The sequence below is a fragment of the Aotus nancymaae genome, unplaced genomic scaffold (genome assembly GCF_030222135.1).
Source record: "Aotus nancymaae isolate 86718 unplaced genomic scaffold, 86718_ANA_hifiasm-v0.15.2.pri h1tg000014l, whole genome shotgun sequence".
NCBI classification, from domain to species: domain Eukaryota; kingdom Metazoa; phylum Chordata; class Mammalia; order Primates; family Aotidae; genus Aotus; species Aotus nancymaae.
The window spans coordinates 1291751-1311613 of NW_026988425.1; the positions used below are offsets into that span (position 1 = coordinate 1291751).

The following is a 19863-nucleotide window of genomic DNA, read 5'->3' on the forward strand; positions in this document are numbered from 1 at the left end:
CCAGAGGCAGCAGGGGCAGTGTGTGGCCCAAGATATCACTGCAAGTCATGGACAGGGACAAGCAGACTGTCACATGGACAAGGAGGGCAGCTGTGGGGAGCTGGAGCAGCCACCGGGCGGTGTGACCAGAAGCTGGATGGGGGGAGAGGGAGGGACTCAGAGAGGAGAACGCGGGCCACACTTCCAGTGACCATAGGTTGGGCCACCACGCAGCAGCTAACTGGGGAGGATGCTGTGGGTGCCTGCAGACGCCGAGACCCGCACTGTGGCCCTCCCAAGACAAGCTGCTGATGGCTGTGGACCGGCTGTCACCATAGGAGCCTGATCACCCTGAGAAACGCCAGCTGGAGGAAGCAATGTGGCCACTGTGTGTGAGCCATAAGTGAGGGTGCATAGCATAATTCTTTGAGGAACTGTGTCTGAGGTCGAGTTACTTCAGCTACTTGAAAGTCGGCTACAATAAACTGTCCCTTTACAAAAGAAGTGGCCCGTATGAGCACTGACAGACACAGTGCGTTACGTGCTCGAGTGGCCAATTTAACTTGGACTTGAACTTCCTGTCCTAACCTGGCACCAGGCATCCCCAGCATCCTCAGGATGTCCAGGCAGTGACCTGCCCACATGCATGGAGAGCTTTGGTAGAGACTGCAGCCACTAAATACTGGCCCAGGGCTCCTCAGACAGGTTTGTTCCAGGTCACAGGGGGAAATGCAGAGATGAAGCCGGGACAGCATGGCGCAGCCCATATCAGGGAAGCTGGCAGAGGCTGGGCGTGGGGGCTCCCAGCACCATGGTGTAGCCCACATCAGGGAAGCTGGCAGAGCTCATGTCCTGAGGGCTGGCTCGGGCCTACCCGGCTCTCACACACTTGGGGTCAGGTCCGGCAGCAGCCAATGCCAAGTCTGGTGCAGAAGCGGCACGGCAGCCCAGTGGGAACCCACCCTCTCTGGGTCTAGATGCAACAACCAGCTTCCAGAAAACCCCGATGACAACACGAAGGTTCAATCAATCAGAAAATGCAGAGAACACCACAACACAAAAAACTCCACAAAACAGCCCAAATCCATTGTAGCAAACAAGCAGGAGCCAGAGGACCCTCTTAATCCACGGGCACCAGAGCCCCGAGGGAGCTCATTCACACTCCACTTTGTGGGGACAAAGAAGGTGCCCTCTCTATCAACCCAGAGGGGGTCCTTGGCAGACACCAGATCTGCCGGCACCTGGGGCTTCAGCTTCCAGAATGGTGAGAAATCCATGCCTGCTGTTCAGGGGCCACTCCGTCTGTGGTCCTTTGTGACAGCAGCCACGCCAAGCAGGGCGGGCACAGTGGGCGTTCACGTGACCCGGCCTGGCCATACGCCATCCTTCTCTGGGCTGGGGACAGGTCTGGGGCCCACTGTATTATGACGGCTTTGGTGTTCTGGGTTGAATTTTGACTCCCTTCCCCACTTGCTGTTGATGTCTTGACCCCCAGGACTCTAGAAGTGACTGTATTTGGAGATGGGTCTTTTTTAACGAGATGATTCAGGTAGAAAGAGGTCACATGGAGGCCGAGATCCAACCTGCCTGCTGTCCTTGTAAGAAGAGGAGATGAGGACAGACACCCGGAGGGCGGCCCTGTGAGGACGCAGGGAGAAGACGCCACCTGCAAGCCCAGGAGAGGCCCCGGGAGGAAGCGGTCCTGCCGTACCTAGGTCTCGGACTGCAGCCTCCGGACGGTGAGAGAACAACATCTGGGGTTTAAGCCCCGTCTGCGGCACTTTATGACAGAAGCCTGAGCCGAGAAAGATATTTGACATATGTTTGAAATTTCCCATAACAGACAGTATCAAAGTGATGATTCTTGTTTTAAATGTAAACAAGCCCATCCTAATGTTGGCCTGGAACTCTCTAGAAGTCTGAGTGAAGGCACCGGTGGTCACGATGCCCAGGCCCAGCTCCCTGACGTCAGGCAGCTGGCAAACCCCTCCCTCATCTCTGCCAAGGTCACCAGTGCCGTCAGCAGTCCCAGGCCCCGGCATTACCCGGCGTTTCACGCTCAGTGCTAAACCCAGAGACACGAGGGTCTCCAGAGGACATGCGGTCCCTCTCGTGTGCATGCATGCCACTGCAGTGCTCGAGATGCCACGCTGCAGTGCCCCAGCCAGCAAGAGGAGCTTCAGTGCACCCGCAACAAGGTGGTGGTGGGGGAGGCTGCCCAAAAGTGGGGGGCCTGGAGCCTTGGAGGGTGTGGGGTTGTGTCACCCAACACAGGCGGTAGGGGTGGACAGCCAGCCACTCCCAAGCTCCACGGTCAGCACGGTGGAGGCAGCTCACAGGAATGCTCCTCCTGAAGGTGCAGCCCACATTGCTGCTTTAATTCTGGAGAAAAAATTCTCCTGATTCCACAGGATATGTGACAGTGCATCTGCAGATCTATGAAAGAATGTCCACTCCTCCCACGGTGAGGTGTGCAGCAGCGCACACAGGCGCCTGCTGTCCAGAGGCTGCCGCAGCCTCATCCCGGCCGTCTCTGCTTCTCAGACGCTTCCGATTCATTCATGGAAACAGAGAGAGACTGTGCTCACAGAGTGAGTGCTCCATCTACCCCATCCCTGCACACCATCCTTGGAGGGCACTGAAAGGCAGAGACCCAGAAACTGGGAGGAAAAGGAAGGGAGGGAAGGCATGGGGGTGGGGCTTGCAGGCTGCTCCTGGGAGCAAGGGGCCAGGGCCAATGGCCCTCATCCCGCAGCACGACCCAGGAGCCCAAGTGCTGCACAGCCAGGGAGGGAGGGCGGTGCTCACTGGGAACTGGGAAAGGTGGGTTCTGGGGAAGGTGAAACAGATTCTGGTGAAACACCTCGCTGCCAAAAGAACCTGCACTGGGCTCGGCTGACTGGGAGCTCCCACCCTTCTGGTGAGCCCTGGGTGGTGCTCCTGTGTCTGAGAAGGCTCTGCACCCTCCTCCTTTGAGAGGTTCCATTGGCTCAAAACAGGAAGAGAAGAGCAGGTGCGTGGAGGGCGGGCGCTGGCCTCCTGTAACAACCCGTCCAGGGCACCGTGTGGGCAGAAGATGCTGGCGATGCTGGGGCTCAGCAGGAGACACCTCTTGGGGCGCCTCTCTAGCGGTTCTTCCACCAAGAGCCCAGGTACGACCTGTGCGGCTCAGGGCAAGGCGTCTCACGGGCTGGAGGGGAGGGAGGCCCTCGCTGAGACTGGTGCCAGGCGTCCCAGGAGCTGAGCACATGGGCTGGGCGATCGGGAAGGTGGCCCCAGGCTGCGGATTTCGTTGCTAGTGGCAGCAGGGCAGGATGCCACCCAGGGTGCCACTGGGGACAAGTGAATCAGAAGTCACCCGTGTGACAAGCACCTCTAGCCAGTCAAGAGAGAAGCTCCGAGCCACAAAGGGCCCCAGGGATGGACCCTGAGGTGGGCGAGATGACCACACAGGGCACCAGGGATGGATCCCAAGGTGGGAGAGTTGAGGTCAGAAGCAGCACAGGGCTGGTGCCTTGTGCCACCGGGTCAACATTCAATTGCAACCCGAGCGTTTTTGAGGCTTACGGTCCCAGGGGAACACGCAGAGGTGTGTGACTAGGGAGTGAAGTCATGCACTAGGTGGGGCCTGGGTTGAGAGCTCACAACACAGTGAGGGGCTCCCAGGCCCAGCACCCGCCAAGCCGGCCTCCAGGCGGCAGCACTGAGGCCCACAGCGTCCGGAACTGGCAGGCGCCCTGACCTGTGGGCTCCCACAACCCCTGAGGACACTGCGGCCTGGGGCACAGAGGCACCGTGGCCACCCTCAGATGCTGAGGGGATGCACCCAGAGGCCCCAGTCTGCGCCCCAGTCCAAAAACCCAGAGCACTGGGCGGCAGCAAGCAGAGCTGCTCATGGACACTGCCAAATAGAAGGAAAGGCCAGTGGGACCCGAAGAAGTGGTTTAAGGAACAATACAGCTCTCTAACAGCCAGCCCCAAATAACGCACCCAGAATGAGGTGCGTACGGCACGCCAGAATTTGCTGAGCAAGATGCAGAGACGGGTAAGGCCAGGCCGCATTTCCCTGTGTCACCCAGAAGGTCACCTCACTCTCGGAGGGGAAGGCAGAGAAAATCCCACCAGGGATGCAGCCGTGTGCCCCAGGAGGCTGGTACAACCCTAGAGAGCAAAAACACCCACCCACTGTGGAGAGCCTTGTACAAGTGGGGAAAGTGAGGCCAGAGGGGACAACAGGGCAGCCTTCCCAGGGGGTCACAGGTCAGCGCACAAGCCAGGGCTGCAGGATGGCTGGTGTGCAGGGCTGCCCTGGGGGAGGTGGGTGGCTGTCGGGGAATCCACAAGCTTGGGACCCCCCCGACTCTGTGAACTCTCAAGCCCTTGGACGGTGGCCAATACCCCTACACTGACACCTTCAGATGCTACTCAGTCCCTGCAGGTGTGCAGGGCTGGCAGGTGACCTACCACCCTGCCAGCTGATGTCCCACCCCCGGCCCCACCCAGCCCTTCTCCAGCCTTCCCTTCTCAGGGTACTGCCATTCCTGTGTCCCACTTCCTCTCTCACCAACTCCTGTTGGGCCCCCTCCAAAATGGACCCAGCACCCACTCCCTCAGGTGGCCTCCTAGCCTTCTGCCTCTGGGGCCACTAAGGCTGGCTGGCTCTCCTGCCGGGGAGAGGGGCCCCTATCTGGCAGGGCAGCTGGAGCGCTGAATGTACAGGCCCACTGGGGAAGCCAGGGCTCCTCCGGAAGCGAAGAGAACGGCAGCTTCTGGGGCCAGCTTGTGCCGTCCTCAAAGCCACCCCGGGGGTCTGGCCTTAGTCACCTCCAGACTCCCCTGAGAGGCCCCAGGGACAGGGTCACGGGCTTCCTGAAGCAGACTGAAGTGGTGAGAGGCAGAAGGGGCAGGGGTGAGCTGGACCCACTGCTCAGGGAGCAATCTTGGTCACTCTTGTTGCTTATGAATTAACAGAAAGCAAGCTGTTCGTCACCTGATTTAGATGAGACACAATCCCCCAGAACAGAATGAGCGAAGGACCCTGGGCAGTGTGAGGCCCCACACAGACTTCACAGACTCAGCAGAGCTGCTTGGGAATGCTTCAGATCCTAGGACCGCTCTCGACATGGGCACGAGGGAAAAGTTACATCGAATTTCATTTTGCTTTTTCCTTTTAGAGAAAGAACGACTTTTGAAAGCACAGCAGTTCTCCCAGGCATCCCAGTGGAGGGAGCGGGCACGCCCTCGGCATCTGAGAGCCGGCAGGAGCTTCGGGACTCACCGACTCCCGTCCAGCACCCACAGACACCAACTGAGCAAGGCAGCAGCAGGAAACGCCCTCCTTTCCTGTCTCCCCCAATCACCAAAACACCTTTATTCATGCCTTCTGGTCCAAATCGAACGCTGCATCTAAATACGGAATCAGCGATCACGCCCACAATTGATTCTGAGTTACGATACTGAAAGACAGACGCGAAACACGAAAAGCTGGCATCGTGAAGCACCGCTGCGGGCTCCGGCCACACGCAGCCGCCCAGGGCACCTCAGGAACCACAGGTCCCAGGTGAGGCCTGCAGGAGGTGGGAGGGGCTGCCAGCAGTGCAGGCCACGTCCGCAGGGACAGTTTCATCAGGAGGAACGATTTATTTTTACCGGGTATTCCCACTTCTGTTGTGTAAATTGCTTATTTACATGAACGTGTATAAAGCTTTTGCCAAATCTGCAGTGGGTTTCTTTGTATTTTTCTCCCTGGCCTGTGAACACCCACTGTTTCCTTGACCTGAGATTTCAGCGACGTCACCCTCTGGAGTTTTTCGCCCCCACCCCGTGTGACTCCAAGGAGGATCTCTGCCTCCCGACGGGAACCGCTCCCCCAGAGCCCGTGCTTACGGCTATATATAAAGCTGTTTCTTCTCTGCTCTCCCACTCACATCTAAAATTAAATATAGCTTTTCTAAAACTGAACTATTTTTCCTTTCAAACCCTCAACCAGCCGCACCATCTCATGCTGCTGTCATCGCTACTCTGCAGTCCTCACCAGAACCCTCAGCACCATCGCCTGCGAGATAAGTGTGTTCAGTAATTCCCTCTGAATTTGCAAATCGGCCCCGCAGTCCCACACAGCTCAGTGACTTTCCCAGACCCCTCTATTTTCCATCCACTGGCGTCTTCCAGGGATGCTGCACACTTCTGTACGGGATCAAAGCCAGTCTGCTCTTGGGCACTCCTGCAACATGCCACCCTATGACCAGGGAACCCCCACCAACACCCAAGCAGCTGCCCTGTGAGTCCAGGATACAGGGAAGGCGTGGGACTGCTGGCACCAGCGTGGTCACCAGGACTCCATGGCATCATGCAGGTAGCACCCTGGGGTGACACCGACACCACTCAGGCCACTGGCACGTGACCTGGAGGGCAGGCGGGCCTGGAGGGGTGCAGGTGTCTCTGGAGCAGAGACCGCTCTCTGCAGCTCAGCATCATCATCCCACAGACACTCGAGGGGTCACACTGCCCCAACCCAAGAGCATCCCCACAGGAGAGCCTCCCTCTCGCTCTCTATCCCTGCGCCTCTTGTGGAATCGTACCCTAACCTCTGGGGAAGCGCCCTGCAGTCACCCGAGAAGACACAGCTTGCTGAAGTACCCAGGGAGGGCCACGTCTCAGACTCTTCCCCTCGTGTGCTACAAATGCAGATTCCTGGACACCTTGTCGCCTTGGGAATGAGGCTGTGCCCTGTGGGCTGGCTCCCTTGGGCCCCCCGAGGTATGGCCTACGCATTCGCCTGGATCTTCCTCCCATCAGGGCTGCTGCTGTCTGGACTGGGGGCGCCCTAAAGCCCTGGCTCACACCTGCGACCCAGCACAGGGCACGATGCCCACGCACAGGGCACGATGCCCACACACAGCTGCTGTTTGTAGGTAACTGAGTACAAAGGTGTGTGAAGGAAAACACATTTACTCATTCTGCAGACACTTTCTGAGCACCTGTGATGTGCGCTCAGGACAAAGGGTGTCCAGATGCAGTCAGAACGAGACCGACGGAGACTGCAGCACCCCCGGCTCAGATGGCACACGCAGGCATCCAGATGTGGGCCTGTGGGGAAAGGGCATGGGGTGCGGGTGCGAGCTCAGCTGAGAAATCTGAAGGAGACAGTGCAGAGGCCCCATGGAGAGAGGGCCCAGGCACGGTGGCTATGTGGGCACCACAGCCAATGCCCCAGTCCCTGCTTCAAGATGACAGATGGCAGGCAGGTGCCAGGGCCGACCCACTGCTCTCCAAGGTCCTGCCCACGCAGTCTCCCAAACAGTCCTCATGCCTTCTCACCTGCAAAGCTCTGCACAAATCCCCCTTCCCTGAAGGTTTTGGGGCTCCCAGCTAGAGTTCTGTCCCTCTGGTCCCCACATGAGGTCCCCCATGTCCATCCTGCAGCCCCATACTCTAGACGTGAGATTCCACAGCAATCCAGGCTGCAGGCTGGGAGGCCCTTCCATGGCTGTCTGGTCACCCCAAGGGCTCAGCTCCAGGCAGGGCCTTGCTCACAGCAGGTGCTCATGAGAAGAAACAGGAGGGAAGGGAGCAGAAGCACTGAGAAGTGTGTTCCTGGGCTGTACACACTCCACTGTGGGAGCAGGCTAAGCTCCAAAAGCAGAAACTGGCTGTAGGTTCTTCCCTGGAGGACGCAGGGACTCGGTTACACCTGACCTATTTCCACAGGCTGGCACCTGTGGGGCAGGACACCGGTGATTACATTCCTCGGAAGGCAGCTTTCAAGGCGCCAAGCTCCCACGTGTGGAAATGGGCCCCAGAGGCTGGGAGCCCCGGAGCCCTGGAGCCCCAGGAGCAGTGGAGAAGCTCCAATGAGAACGTGGCCAGATGGGCGGCACGCGGGCAGGGCCCACACCACAGCTTCTGGGGAGAGGCCGGAGACGGCAGGGCCGTGCTTTGTCCCTGAGGCTGAGGGGAGGAGAAGCACAGATGCTGGGGACGAGGGGCTTGGCACAGGCCAGGCACAGGGAGGCCCCGGCCTCATCTGCCCAGTGAGCGACAGCCTAAAACAACAAACAGGGTCAAAACGCCAGCCCTGCTGCCCCAGCGGCACGGGGCCATCTGCAGGGGCATGGGCCTCACAGCTTCACAGAGAAGAGCCACACCAACGCCAAGCACTCTCAGTGACAGGCAGCCTGCTTCTTAAGACTGTTCCTTCAGCAGCTCATTCCTGAGCCCCAGACTGTGTCCCAGGACACTGCGGGTCTGCTCCGCAGTGAGGGACTCAGAGTCCAGACGGGGCCCATAGGTGGTGAAGTGAACCAAAGGCCACACACCCTGACCAAGGTGCACCTTTTCCACACTTTAATTCCGGAGCTGGGTATGCGCCCCCAACAGGCCGAGGCTTGCAGCAGCATTTCGCTTTGTTGGTGTTGGAGGACCTCAGGGGCTGGGAACCCTGCAGGCACTGCAGACAGCGACACATCATGCATGCGGGGCTCAAGAGAAGCAGGCTCCATTCCAACAAAAAGACCCACCTGCACGCTCCACCAGGACCCCACCTTCCACCTCCAGCCGTAACAGGACCCTCATCCACACCTCGGGAACCGCGCCTTCCCTCAGGGAACCCTTCCCCAAGGCAGCACCCTTCCCACTCAGCGCAGGCCCTGAGACAGACCCTCCCAAGGTGCCTATCTCCCCAGTCTTCTGCACGGTCTGAGTAGAAAGAATCCTGAAAGTTAGGATCTGTGACATTTCCAACTGCTCGCATTTGTTTAAAAAATATCTGCAGAAAGCCAGGGGGGCCCTGGTGGAGATCACCTCCCAAGCCCCCTGCGGTGGCAGCCCTGCCCCCAGCACAGCCTGTATCAGGGGCGCCTGCTGCAAGTGCCCCCAGCCTGCCCAGCCCATCCTACTCCGAACTGCCCGAAGATATGGGGAGTCCCCCAGCATATCCTGGCCCAGCCCCTCGAAAGCTGCAGGAGCCCCCAGCCTGCCCTGTACAGCCTGCCTCACACTACCAGCAGACACAGGGAGCCCCCCAGAACATCCTGGCTCCCCCCCACTCCCCCAAGCTGCAGGAGTGCCTCTGTCCCCAAAATTGTGGGTCTGTGCCACCATCTCCAGGGAGCCCACTAAGCACATCCTGGCCCTGTCCCCAGCTATGGGAGACCCTCCACCCAGTACATCCCGCTCCCCTCAGCTGCAGGGAGGCCCCTGGCCCATCAGTAACATCTCTGGGGCAAGGCTGACCCCTGGTGCTGGCCAGCGGGTGGAACGGGAGTGGGCAGGGGCTGTGGGCCCTGGCAAGTATGTCCACTCCTCTGAGCACAAGGAGGGACAGAGGTGACCAGCCTGACGTGCAGCTGTGGATGGAGGCGGAGGGCTGCTGAGGGCTGGAGGCCACTGCCCGGGGGTGGTTGTTGGGGAGGCGGAAATGACCCAGATCACTGGGACATGCTGAGCTTGATGGACGCACAGGACCCGCGATGATGTCACAATGATGATTCACATGGCGCAGAGGTGAGCATGACCCTTCCCTGATAGGGGCAGTGACTCACTGCTGCAGAAAGGTGGATCTAAGCCCTCCAGGGGTAGCCTAGGACAGCAAACAGACTCCACTACAAAGAGCCCAGGCATTCCATCCCTGATCCTCGCCCGCCCAGCCCGGCGGCATCCCCACTGTCCCAGGGGCGCCGAGGTCGCGTCTGTGCTTGGACACCAGGCCTCCCCGGCTCCAGGACCCTTGCCGCCCAGCATCTTGGCCCAGCCTTGGTTCTACCCCAAGAGTTTTGAAACATTTAGAACTGGGAGAGAGATTGTTTTCTTTCTTTTCTTTTGTTTAAGCTTGTATGCGGCAAATTAACTTTTAAGAGGAAGTCACTCACTCCTCTGGCTCTAAGAAGGAAGTGTGAAGTTTAAGAGTAAAATCAAGGTTTGGAAAAGGCTGCTGTCTCCAGGTACCAGCCCTACCCTGGCAGTGCCTCCCCACACAGCGGACGAGGGGGCAGGGGACGAGGTTGGAGGGCCACCAATCACAGCACAGCAGAGACCACACTGAGGGCAGTCGAGGGCTGACTGTGTGTAAGTTCAAGAACAGCACCTCACCTTCAACACACCTAAGCTCACGCTGCTGGAACACAGCTGAGAAGCCAGGGACGCGCTGGTGTTAACACAGCACAAAGTATCACCCAGGGTTGCAAACGGACTTGGGCTTCAGAAGGACAAACACTGATCACATTGGAAAATCATGTTATTTCCAAACATGAGCCTAGCATCGTGCTTTTTTCCCTGGGCTCGTTTTCAAAATGATCCACAGCTAGATTAAAGGTTTACCCTAGAGATGCTGGAAACCAGAACCGGGAATGGTAAGCATGACCCAACACCCACAGGAGGCCCACAGAACAGGGAGGGAGCAGGCACGGCCCCAGGACGTTGTGGGAACCGTGGCACTTTTGTCGCGGGCCTCGTGGGGACGATGGCCCTGGAAACAGGAAGATGAAGGGAAGGAGGGCTCGGCCTGCAGTCTCTGCATCAGGGACAGGGACATGGCTTAGCAAGACGGATGACCTCGGGGAAGCCCGGCTTGGACACTCCCAGCCAGACACAGCCAAGCAGTACAGCCCAGGGTGCCTCCTCAGACGACAGCGGTGGGAGCCGTGTTCTCCACTGCCTGGGCCCTCATAGCACTTGAGGGCGCTCTGCCCATGTGGGCACAAGAGGCACTGGCCATCGGCCAAACACTCAGAAAGTGTGGTCGAGTCCTGCACCCGGCACCTGCAGCAGGGCTCCTGAGTGGCCACTTTTGTGGGCACCAAATCCTAACACTTCTATAGGAGAAATAGATCATTCAACTGCAGAGAGTACCACTCTCAGGAAGAAACGATTTAAATGAAATGGAAGCAGGTAGTGACCACAGCTTGACATTTTCTAAAGACCACCGTTCACACAGGAACAGAGGGGACGTTTGAAATTCAAGAGTCAAATCGAGGTTTGGAAAAGGCCGCTGTCCCCAGGCAGAAGCCCCCACCCCTGGCAGTGCCTCCCCACACAGGGGACGAGGGGATGCAGTCCTGAGTGTCAGCACTGCCTGGCAATGGGAAGGTGCCACCTCACTTGGGCTGATGTAGGAAGAAGGAAGCCGTGTCTGTAGGAAGTGCGCAGAGCAGGGCGCACGTGTAGGGGAAAAAGCGGCTCTCACGGCTCACGCCAGACTCGAGGCCTGAAACAGACCAGAAGCTGCAGAGTTTAAAAGTCGGCACAGATGGGTGCTGACAATGTAAGGATAAAGGGCTCTTTCTCACGGTGAAACAGGAGTGCAAAGACAGTGTCTGTTTAAGACGAGCTTTACACCACAATCACAGACTTCTGCGTGAAACTGATGGTGCTTTGCTGTCAGCTGTAAAACAAAACCATGTTCGTGCGCTTGTGTATGTGGGTGTGTTTATGTGTATGTGTATACTTGCATGTATATGTGTGTGTACGCGTGTACACACACATATTCTCATATACACACTCGTGTTAGAAATCCAAGTTTTAGGACAGAAGGCTATAAAAAATGAAAAGTAAAATCTTTCCCAATTTTGAATCCCCCTTCCCTCTTTTCAAAGTTAACCACAAATAGGTTTCATGAGAAAATTAGAAAGGATTCCTGGAGCGCTCTTAGTGACTTAGAGAATAAAGCCAGTTCCCTAAGATCAGGGCTCCTTGGGAGGTCAGGACAGGCGTCCACGCTAAGCCAACCCACGCTGCCCTCCCTGCCTGGGAGACGGCATAGCACCTGGGCTTCTGTGTCCTTACTTGTTCTTCCTGAGACAGAGGATGACAGTGACCAGGGGTGAGGACATGGAAAAATGACCCCTGGGCCTCTACTGGGCCAAAACAGCTGGCACCATCACACCCAGATCATCAGAAGGCAGCTGGGGGCTGAGGGTCTGGCACTGTCTCCAAGGCCTCTGAGGCTGGCCTTCTCCACCCTCCCCAAGGGACAGGCACTCGCCTGTGTCTCCTCCATGGGCTGTGACTGCCCTGTGCTCCCACAGGGTATCTCCTTGGGCCACCCCAGCCCTCCACACCTGCTGCACAGCACTGGGGCTGAGCCAAGAGCCCTCTTACTGAATCCAGGCAGGCAGCACCCAGGGATCCAGTGGGCAGCCAGAGCAGCTCAGAGAAGCTTGAGAAACTCCCATCCCTGTGCATGTGTGCCTGGGGGACACCGAGGGTCAGGAACACTGCAAACACAGCCATCTGCGTGAGGAGCCCGGCAGGGTAGCAGGCACAGGATTTCCTGCTCCACGGTAGTCACACGGGACTTAGGAGTGAGGCTGAGAAGGCAGTGTCCTGCTCCTGAGTTTTTTAAAACAAATCATAACTCAGGCATTTGTATAAAAATGTGGAGAAAAAGATGGCCCACTTTTGGGTAAATTCCATGCAGGGCCACCAGGCAGGGAGGGGCAGAATCTGTCCCTGAACTCAACCCTCACCCTAATCCTCTCTGTGGATTAGCCAGCATGGGCAAGCGGGCACCCAGCAGCCTCCTCCGCTCTGAGCTAGTGACGCCCGTCCAGGGACTCAGCTCCAAGCTGCGTTAGGCTTTCCAGGAAGTAAATTCTTGCTGACTCTGGTTCTGAGCTGCACAGACTTTGGAAATGGGGCAAATGCATCAGAACCAGGGTGGGAAATGCTCATAGCCACAGATTCCAAGGAGAGTCCCGCGAAAACCCTGGGTGACAGAAAACCACTTCATGACTTCAAAACAACACATTAATGTGTGACTATGAAGAACTTTGGCTGAATTCACCAAGACCCTACGCCATACTATTCACCATTCTAAACTCTATATCCTTGCTTTAGCCAGGGGATTACAACATTGCATGTATTACAGACTCTGCTGGCTTTGATACCTCTTTTCAGATCTTAATGTACTGTTTTCTGTCCAAAGAGGTACTTAAGCTCCTCGCTAAATCTGTAGTTAAATGACAGATGGGTTGGCCAGAGGAGGAGGTGTCCCCACATGGCATTAATCCGAAGACACCCAGCAGCCCCTCCCAGGGGGCAAATGCTCACAGGTAAATGCAGGTACTCACTGGTTTATCTCAACTGAGAACTTAGCTGGGTTTCTGATGGTTCTCAAGTGTGTCAGCCACTACTGGACCGGTTTCTTTATTTGGGGAAGAAAGATAGGCTATTTCACTCTGTGGAAACTTTACAAGAATATATTACATAAAAGTAAAAGCTTTGCAAAGCAATGCTTGGTGAAAAGCAAAATGTTTCTGCAGAGAACTTTGAGAACATTTACACACTATAGCCTTGAGCCACACACTGCAACATCCAGCAGAAGCAACTGGATGTACAAATACTCCCAACTACTCAGATGGGGCCTCTGAAGCGGGAACAAGGCGCGTACAAGGCAACCCTCCCTCCGAGAGGCTGAGACGCCTAAAGCCAGGATCTCTGCCTGGCTTCAGCCCAAGGGAGAAAAGCTACTTGAAGCTTCAACCTCCCATCTCCGGACCAGGAGTCTCTTGGTGACCCCCTGCCCAAGAGCCACTGGGAGCAGCTCGCTGCTCTGAGGACTTGGGGAGGAAAGCAGGCCCAGGGATTGGGCACTTCTGGCTCTGCCCTGACATCTGTACCCAAACCATGAGGGTCTCTGCCCAGCTTCTCGACAGGGCAGTGGGCACACACTCTTAGACAAAACACAGCTCGCCCCGTGCTCCTGCTGACCCTGGGCCGCAACTATGACAGGGATGCGGAAGTGGCCTCCGGGGACCTCCAGGGAGGAGGGGCTTGAAGCTTCTCCCAGGGAGCCAGAAGGGACCAGGAAAGGCAGGAAGGGAGAGGACTCCTGAGGCAGCCAAGACAGAGCTGGGGCAGCAGTGGGGCTGTGAAAGCCCTGGAAACCACAGCAGGGGTTGGGAGTTCATGGGGCACCCCCGGGGGTTTCTGAGGAGCAGAGCGCAGGAGGAAGAAAGCCTGCTGGGCTGAGAGTGACTCAGGGAGAGAGCCTGGTGGCTGGGTGGGGTGAGGATTGAAGAGGAGGAATGGGTGAGGGGCACAGGATGAGCGACCGTATCCCAAGCCCTACTTGGAGAAGCACGGCGCACGGCAGGGGACGGCATGAGGCAGACGGAGGCCCAGGCAGAGCAGTGGGCACAGGGGCCAGCGGGCAGAGGGGCCGGCACCGCCCCAGCCCTAGAGTCCGGCTCGGGATACACTCGGTGGCGGGGGCCGGGGCCTGGGAGCCAGGCTGGGGACGACCTCACCCTGTGTGTCCGCGGGAGGGCGGCACCATCGGGCCCTCCTGCTCACCGTCGCCTTCCACACCATGAGGATCAGCCCCATCAAGGGGCTTTGAGCAAAAGCAGGCATCCTGGGGAAGTGACAACCTCAAAGTCTCAAGAACTTTTCACTTTAGTGTTGTTTCCGATACTTTACGCATTCAAAAATCTCCGTCTTCCCGGAAATCGTATTCTCACAATTGGAAGTGTGCTCCCTAGAAACTGGACAGCCCCACAGACAGCCGAAGTGGTGGTTGCTTGGAAGAATTGTTCTGGAGTCAAAAGGCCCTCTTGAGAGTGGATCTCAGGCCACCGCAAGCCCAGCTGGCAGCCAGGTAGCGGGGACACCCAGGCTGAGCCAGCACGTCCCCGGTGGTTTCCCGCAGCAACAGGCCCCCTCCCCGCGGCGCCGCCGGGTCTCCCTCACACCACCGTCCCATTGCAGGATCTCAGCAAACCGCTCCCTCCCACGTGGCAGCCCAGGTTGCGTAAAGTTGATCCTGGTCACAGACCAGACCCGACAAAGCATCCCTTACAACAGGAACGAAGCACGCACCCCAGAACGCGACATGCAGCCAGAGAGCAGGGGCCCCGTGTGCCTACAGGGGACCCTACAGGGGCCCCACGCCGCCTGCCGCCAGCCCAGGCCCGTACACGAGGCTCACCCAGCGCCGCGGTCCCCTCCCGCCAGCGGGCCGCGTCCAGGGGAAGCCGCTCCGGAGTCTCCCGGGGGCGCGCAGGGCCTGCCAGGGCGGGTGGGGCCCGGACCAGGCACGAGCGCGGGGACCGGCGAAGCGGGTCCAGGCTCCCGCGGGGGTCGGGGTCGGGGTCCCGGGAGGCAGAGAAACGGGGGTGGGCCCGGTTCCGGGTGCGGGGTCCCGGGGGAGGAGCAGGGCGCGGGGACCCGGAGGAAGGCGCTGAGGGGCCAGGACGTGCGGGCGGGCGGCGGGAAGCCGGCGCGGGGTCCGCGGCATCGGGTGCGGGCGCTGGGGACGCGGGCCGAGGGGCGGCCGCGGGGAAGGACTGCGCCGCCGCTCTCGGGGCCGCGCCGCGCCCGAGGCCCCCTCCCCGGCCCCCTCCCCGCCGCGCGTCCCGGGCCCGCGTCCCTGGCGTCTGCGCCGGCTCCGGGGGCCGCGCGCCCGGGCACCCACCTGGGCCTTCTGCAGGGCGCTGAGGCGCAGCTCGTGCACGAAGGGGTTCCGCCCCGGGGGCGCCGGCAGCCGAGAGTCGCCGGCCCCTACGCTGGAGGCGGGGGCGGCCCGGGGGCCGCATCCCCGCAGCCTCATGGCCGCGCCGTCCCGCGTCGAGAGCGGTCGGGCTGCCCGTGGCGCCGAGCGGGGCCGGGTCCGGCGGGGCGCGGGGCTCCGGGCGCGGGCCGAGGATGCGAGGCGGCTGGAGCGGGCCGGGCGCGCAGGCGCGGGAGGCGACGTGGGCGGGGCGGGCGCGGCGGGCGGGGCGGGGGAAGGGGCGGAGCGTCTCCGGAAGCCCCGCCCGCCGCGGCCGGCAGGGGCGGCACCAGCCCAAGCTCCGCACCCTGGAAGCTCTTCTGGGGTCTGTGGGGTGCCGGGGCGGTGTAGGGCCGGGGCCGCAGAGTCGCTGGGGCTGAGGCCGCCTCCCGCTGCCGCAGGAGCACAGGGACCCACGGCGGGGCCTGCGCCGGGAGAAAGGGAGGTCCCCGGGGCCCGCGAGGCTGCCACGTCGCCCCCTTCCGCCGCTCGGCCCGCCTGCGCGCGGGGACGGAGGAAGGGGCGGGCACGCGTCCAGCTCGGGAGCTCGGCGGGTCGGGCCCAGGGTGCCGAGCCCCAGGCTGTTCCGACCAAGGACCCCCGCTCTTCTTATTCCTCGGGCTCCTCGCTCGCACCGGCGACCCTGGAAGCTGCCCCGGGCTGGGGGAGGTTCTTCCAGTCCCACGTGACTCCCGCCCGGGAGACCCCCCCCAGACCTCAGGACCCCTCAGGCCTCAGGACCCCCCCAGACCTCAGGACCACCCCCCGTCCTCAGGATCCCCCGGACCTCAGGACCGCTCAGACCTCAGGACCCTCCAGACCTCAGGACACCCCCCAGACCTCAGGACCCCCCCGACCTCAGGACCCCCGGATCTCAGGACCCCCCGGATCTCAGGACCCCCTCAGACCTCAGGACCCCTCAGACCTCAGGACCCCCCAGACCTCAGGACCCCCCGACCTCAGGATCCCCCAGACCTCAGGACCCCCCGACCTCAGGATCCCCAGGACCTCAGGACCCCTGGATCTCAGGACCCCCCGGATCTCAGGACCCCCTCAGACCTTAGGACCCCTCAGACCTCAGGACCCCCCCGACCTCGGGACCCCTGGGATCTTGAGATCCCCTCAGACCTCAGGACCCCCTCAGACCCCTCAGGACCCCATCAGACCTCAGGACCGCTCAGATCTCAGGACCCTCTAGACGTCAGGACCCCCTCAGACCTCTCAGGACCCCCTCCGACCTCAGGACTTCTGAGGCCTCAGGACCCACAGGAGGAGGCCCAGAGGCCCAGCTCTGGGGTCAGCACACCAGGGGGCACAGCTGGTACGGTGGGTGAGACAGGGCCAAAGGCTGTGCATAGCGGGGGCAGGACTGGGGCACGCTCTTCCTCACCAAGCAGAACCCAAGGAGGCCCCAGAGAGCAGCCAAGGAGCCAAGGACCCCCAGAGGGAATGAGTCCACGGAGTTGCCCCGTCCAGGAGAGACCTGGGAAGGCCAGCCAGTGGTAGTAGCAGGCAGTGGGGACCACCCTGCAGGGTGCTGTGGAGTGCACACGAGTCACAGAGGCTCTTTCCCAGCTACCTGAGAAAAGAGGCAGGGTAGGAGGAGGAAGATGGAGGCTTGGCGGGAGGCTGGGATCCAGGGCAGCTGCTCAAGGAAGGGGCCCAGGACGTGTTCCCGGCTGGAAGGCAACAGGGCAGCCCCACAGGAGACGTTGAAAACCCCCATCTCAGGAAGGAGCCAGCACTGGGGAAGGAAGGGCCTGGGGTCTGGTGTGGGGACTCCTTTTCTGCGGCAGCTGGAGAGGGTGGGATGGTCCACAGGGCGTGTGCCCAGGGGTGGGTGCTGGGACACTCGTGTGCGGGAGGCAGTTTTCTCCTAGGGACTGCGAGGGGTGGGGAGGAGGGGCTGGTTATGGGGAAATCGGTGCAGGCTTGGAGGAGCAGCGAGGAGGCTCCTCGGCCCACACTGCCCCTTCACGCGTAGGCTTTGGTTTTTGTATGTAATGGAACGTTCTTGAGACCTGGAGGGTTCTGGAGGCTTGATTAAGAGAAGCTGGTCTTGGGCAAGGAGGTAGGAGCAGTTTTCTCTCTGTAGCAGGGAAAAATGAGTTTATAAGCGCCCTTAAACTGCAAAAGGAGTCCCCCTGTGGTTCTCAGGAACCTCCTGGAAGCCCCCACAGCTCCCCGGGGCTGCTAACCACATCTCTGAGGCTTCTTGCTCTGGTTTTGTTTCTGTTTAAGAGGGTAGGTTCACAGAGAAGTGTTTCCTATACTCCGGGCGCATTGAGAACACAAGGTTCCCTGCTTGTTCTGGTGAGGCTGGGTGTTTTGTTTCGTTTGTTTAATTTTTGAATTTTGGAGTTATCTCTAGGATAGAAAGAGATGTTCTTCGTTTTCTTCTAACATCTTTTTTCAGTTCTGCCTTTCATGGTTGTATTTTAATCCATTTGAAGATTTCTTTCTCTGCATGGAGACCCAATATTCTCAACACCACTTATCAATCGGTGACTCCCTCTTGTGGGTCCACTTCCAGCATGAACAGGGGGTTCCTAAAGCTCCTTCTGGCCGCCCCCTCTCACCCGCTGGGCTGTGTGCTCATTTACTCCCGCAGCGGCGCAGGCCTATTTCAGCGGCTACACCTTCCGAACCGTGTGCCTTGAGGACCGTGGAGCGGGTTCCTTCCTGTTGGCACTTCTTCCCAAGAATTGTAGTAGCAATTCAGAGAATTTTATTTTTCCATCCAAATTTTGGAAACAAATTTTCCCAGTTGCTGAAAATTCCCACTGAAGGTTTCCTTTTGAATCACATTAATTGTACAGGGCACTTGGGTAAGAACGTTACTTCTTTCTCCCTGTTCATTCTCCCTGTTCTGTAAGAATGTTACTTTAGGAAGAGCCGGCTGGCCCTGGGAGAGGCAGCTTCTTTGGGGCGAGCGAGGGTCCAAGGCTTCAAAGCATTAGAAAATACAAAAAACGTTTTTAAATGAATGATGTGGAATGGATACTTCACAATTTTGACAACCATTTTTCACCAACATGGTTATTTTACCATGTATTTAGATGTTCTTTCATCCCTTTTGATAGCATTAAAATATTTTCTATGTAAAGATTCTATATTTTTTGTTAAGTTAATCCTAGATGCTTCGACTTCTACAGTGGTGTAATAATCTTTTCAAACATTACTCTTGGGCCAAGTGCGGTGGCTTATGCCCGTAATCTCAGCACTTTGGGAGGCCGAAGTGGGTGGATCAGCTGAGGTCAGTAGTTCAAGACCAGCCTGGCCAACATCGTGAAACCCCGTCTCCACTAAAAATATTACAATTAGCCAGGTGTGGTGGTGCACGTCTGTAATCCCAGCTACTCTGGAGGCTGAGACAGGAGAATTGCTTGAACCCAGGAGACAGAGGTTGCAGTGAGCTGAGATGGCGCTACTGCACTCCAGCCTGGGCAACAGAGTGAGACTCTGTCTCAGAAAAAGATTACTCTTGACCCTTGTGTGTGGATTATATGGAGAACTGCTATTGATTGTGTTGGACTTGTAGAGGTTGTATGAAGACAGACCCCAGGGTACAAGAGGGCATGTGGATATTCCAGCCTGGGAGCACACAGCCCCAGCGGGAGGGACTCTGTCATGTGCAGTGGGTGACCTTCCTTGACAACCCACAGACTGAGATGGTTTGTTAAGCAGTGATACTGTCTTTCAAAGAGCAGATATTGTAAATTTCGATGAAGTCCAATTTATCAGTGGTCTTTCTTTCTTCTTTTTTCTCTTTCTTTGTTCCTTCCTTCTTTTTGTTTCTTTCTGTCTCTCTTTCTCTCTCTCTCTCCTCTCTTTCTCTCCTTCTCTCTTTCTCTCTTTCTCTTTCTTTCCTGTTTTGAGACCAAGTCTCACTGTGTCACCCAGGCTGAAATGCAGTGGCAGGATCTCGGCTCACTGCAACCTCTGCCTCCCGGGTTCGAGCGATTCTCCTGCCTCAGCCTCCTGAGTAGCTGGGATTATGGGTGCACGCTACCACACCCAGCTAATTTATTTTTTATTTTTTATTTTTAGTAGAGACAGGGTTTCACCATGTTGGTCAGGCTGGTCTCGAACTCCTGACCTCATGATCCACCTGCTCGGATTACAGGCGTGAGCCACTGCGCCTGGCCTATCAGTGTTTTCTTTTAGGGATCATGTTTTTGGCATCCTCTTTTAAAAATACTTACCTGCATCAAGGTCATTAAGATTTTCTTACTTCAGCAGTTTGACAGTTTTGGCCCTACCATGTAGGTCTGTATTCCATTGCAAGTTGACGTTTGTACGTGGTATACGGTAAAGTAGAGGCAGAGGCCTTTTTAGTTACATTTTTTCGTCTGGATATTCAACTGTTTCAGCACCATTTGTTGAAGAGAATATTC

General features: G+C 58.2%; 1 protein-coding gene across 1 annotated transcript in view; it reads right to left on the reverse strand.

The window, feature by feature from the left end:
* Nucleotides 1-15642, reverse strand: part of LPCAT1 (lysophosphatidylcholine acyltransferase 1) — a 61056-nt gene extending 45414 nt beyond the window's left edge. The window contains exon 1 of the mRNA XM_064375848.1: nucleotides 15392-15642. Within this exon, the coding sequence (XP_064231918.1) occupies nucleotides 15392-15526 (135 nt within the window). The 5' untranslated portion in view covers nucleotides 15527-15642. The remainder of the gene's footprint in view (nucleotides 1-15391) is intronic.
* Between the last annotated feature and the right edge of the window lie 4221 nt (nucleotides 15643-19863).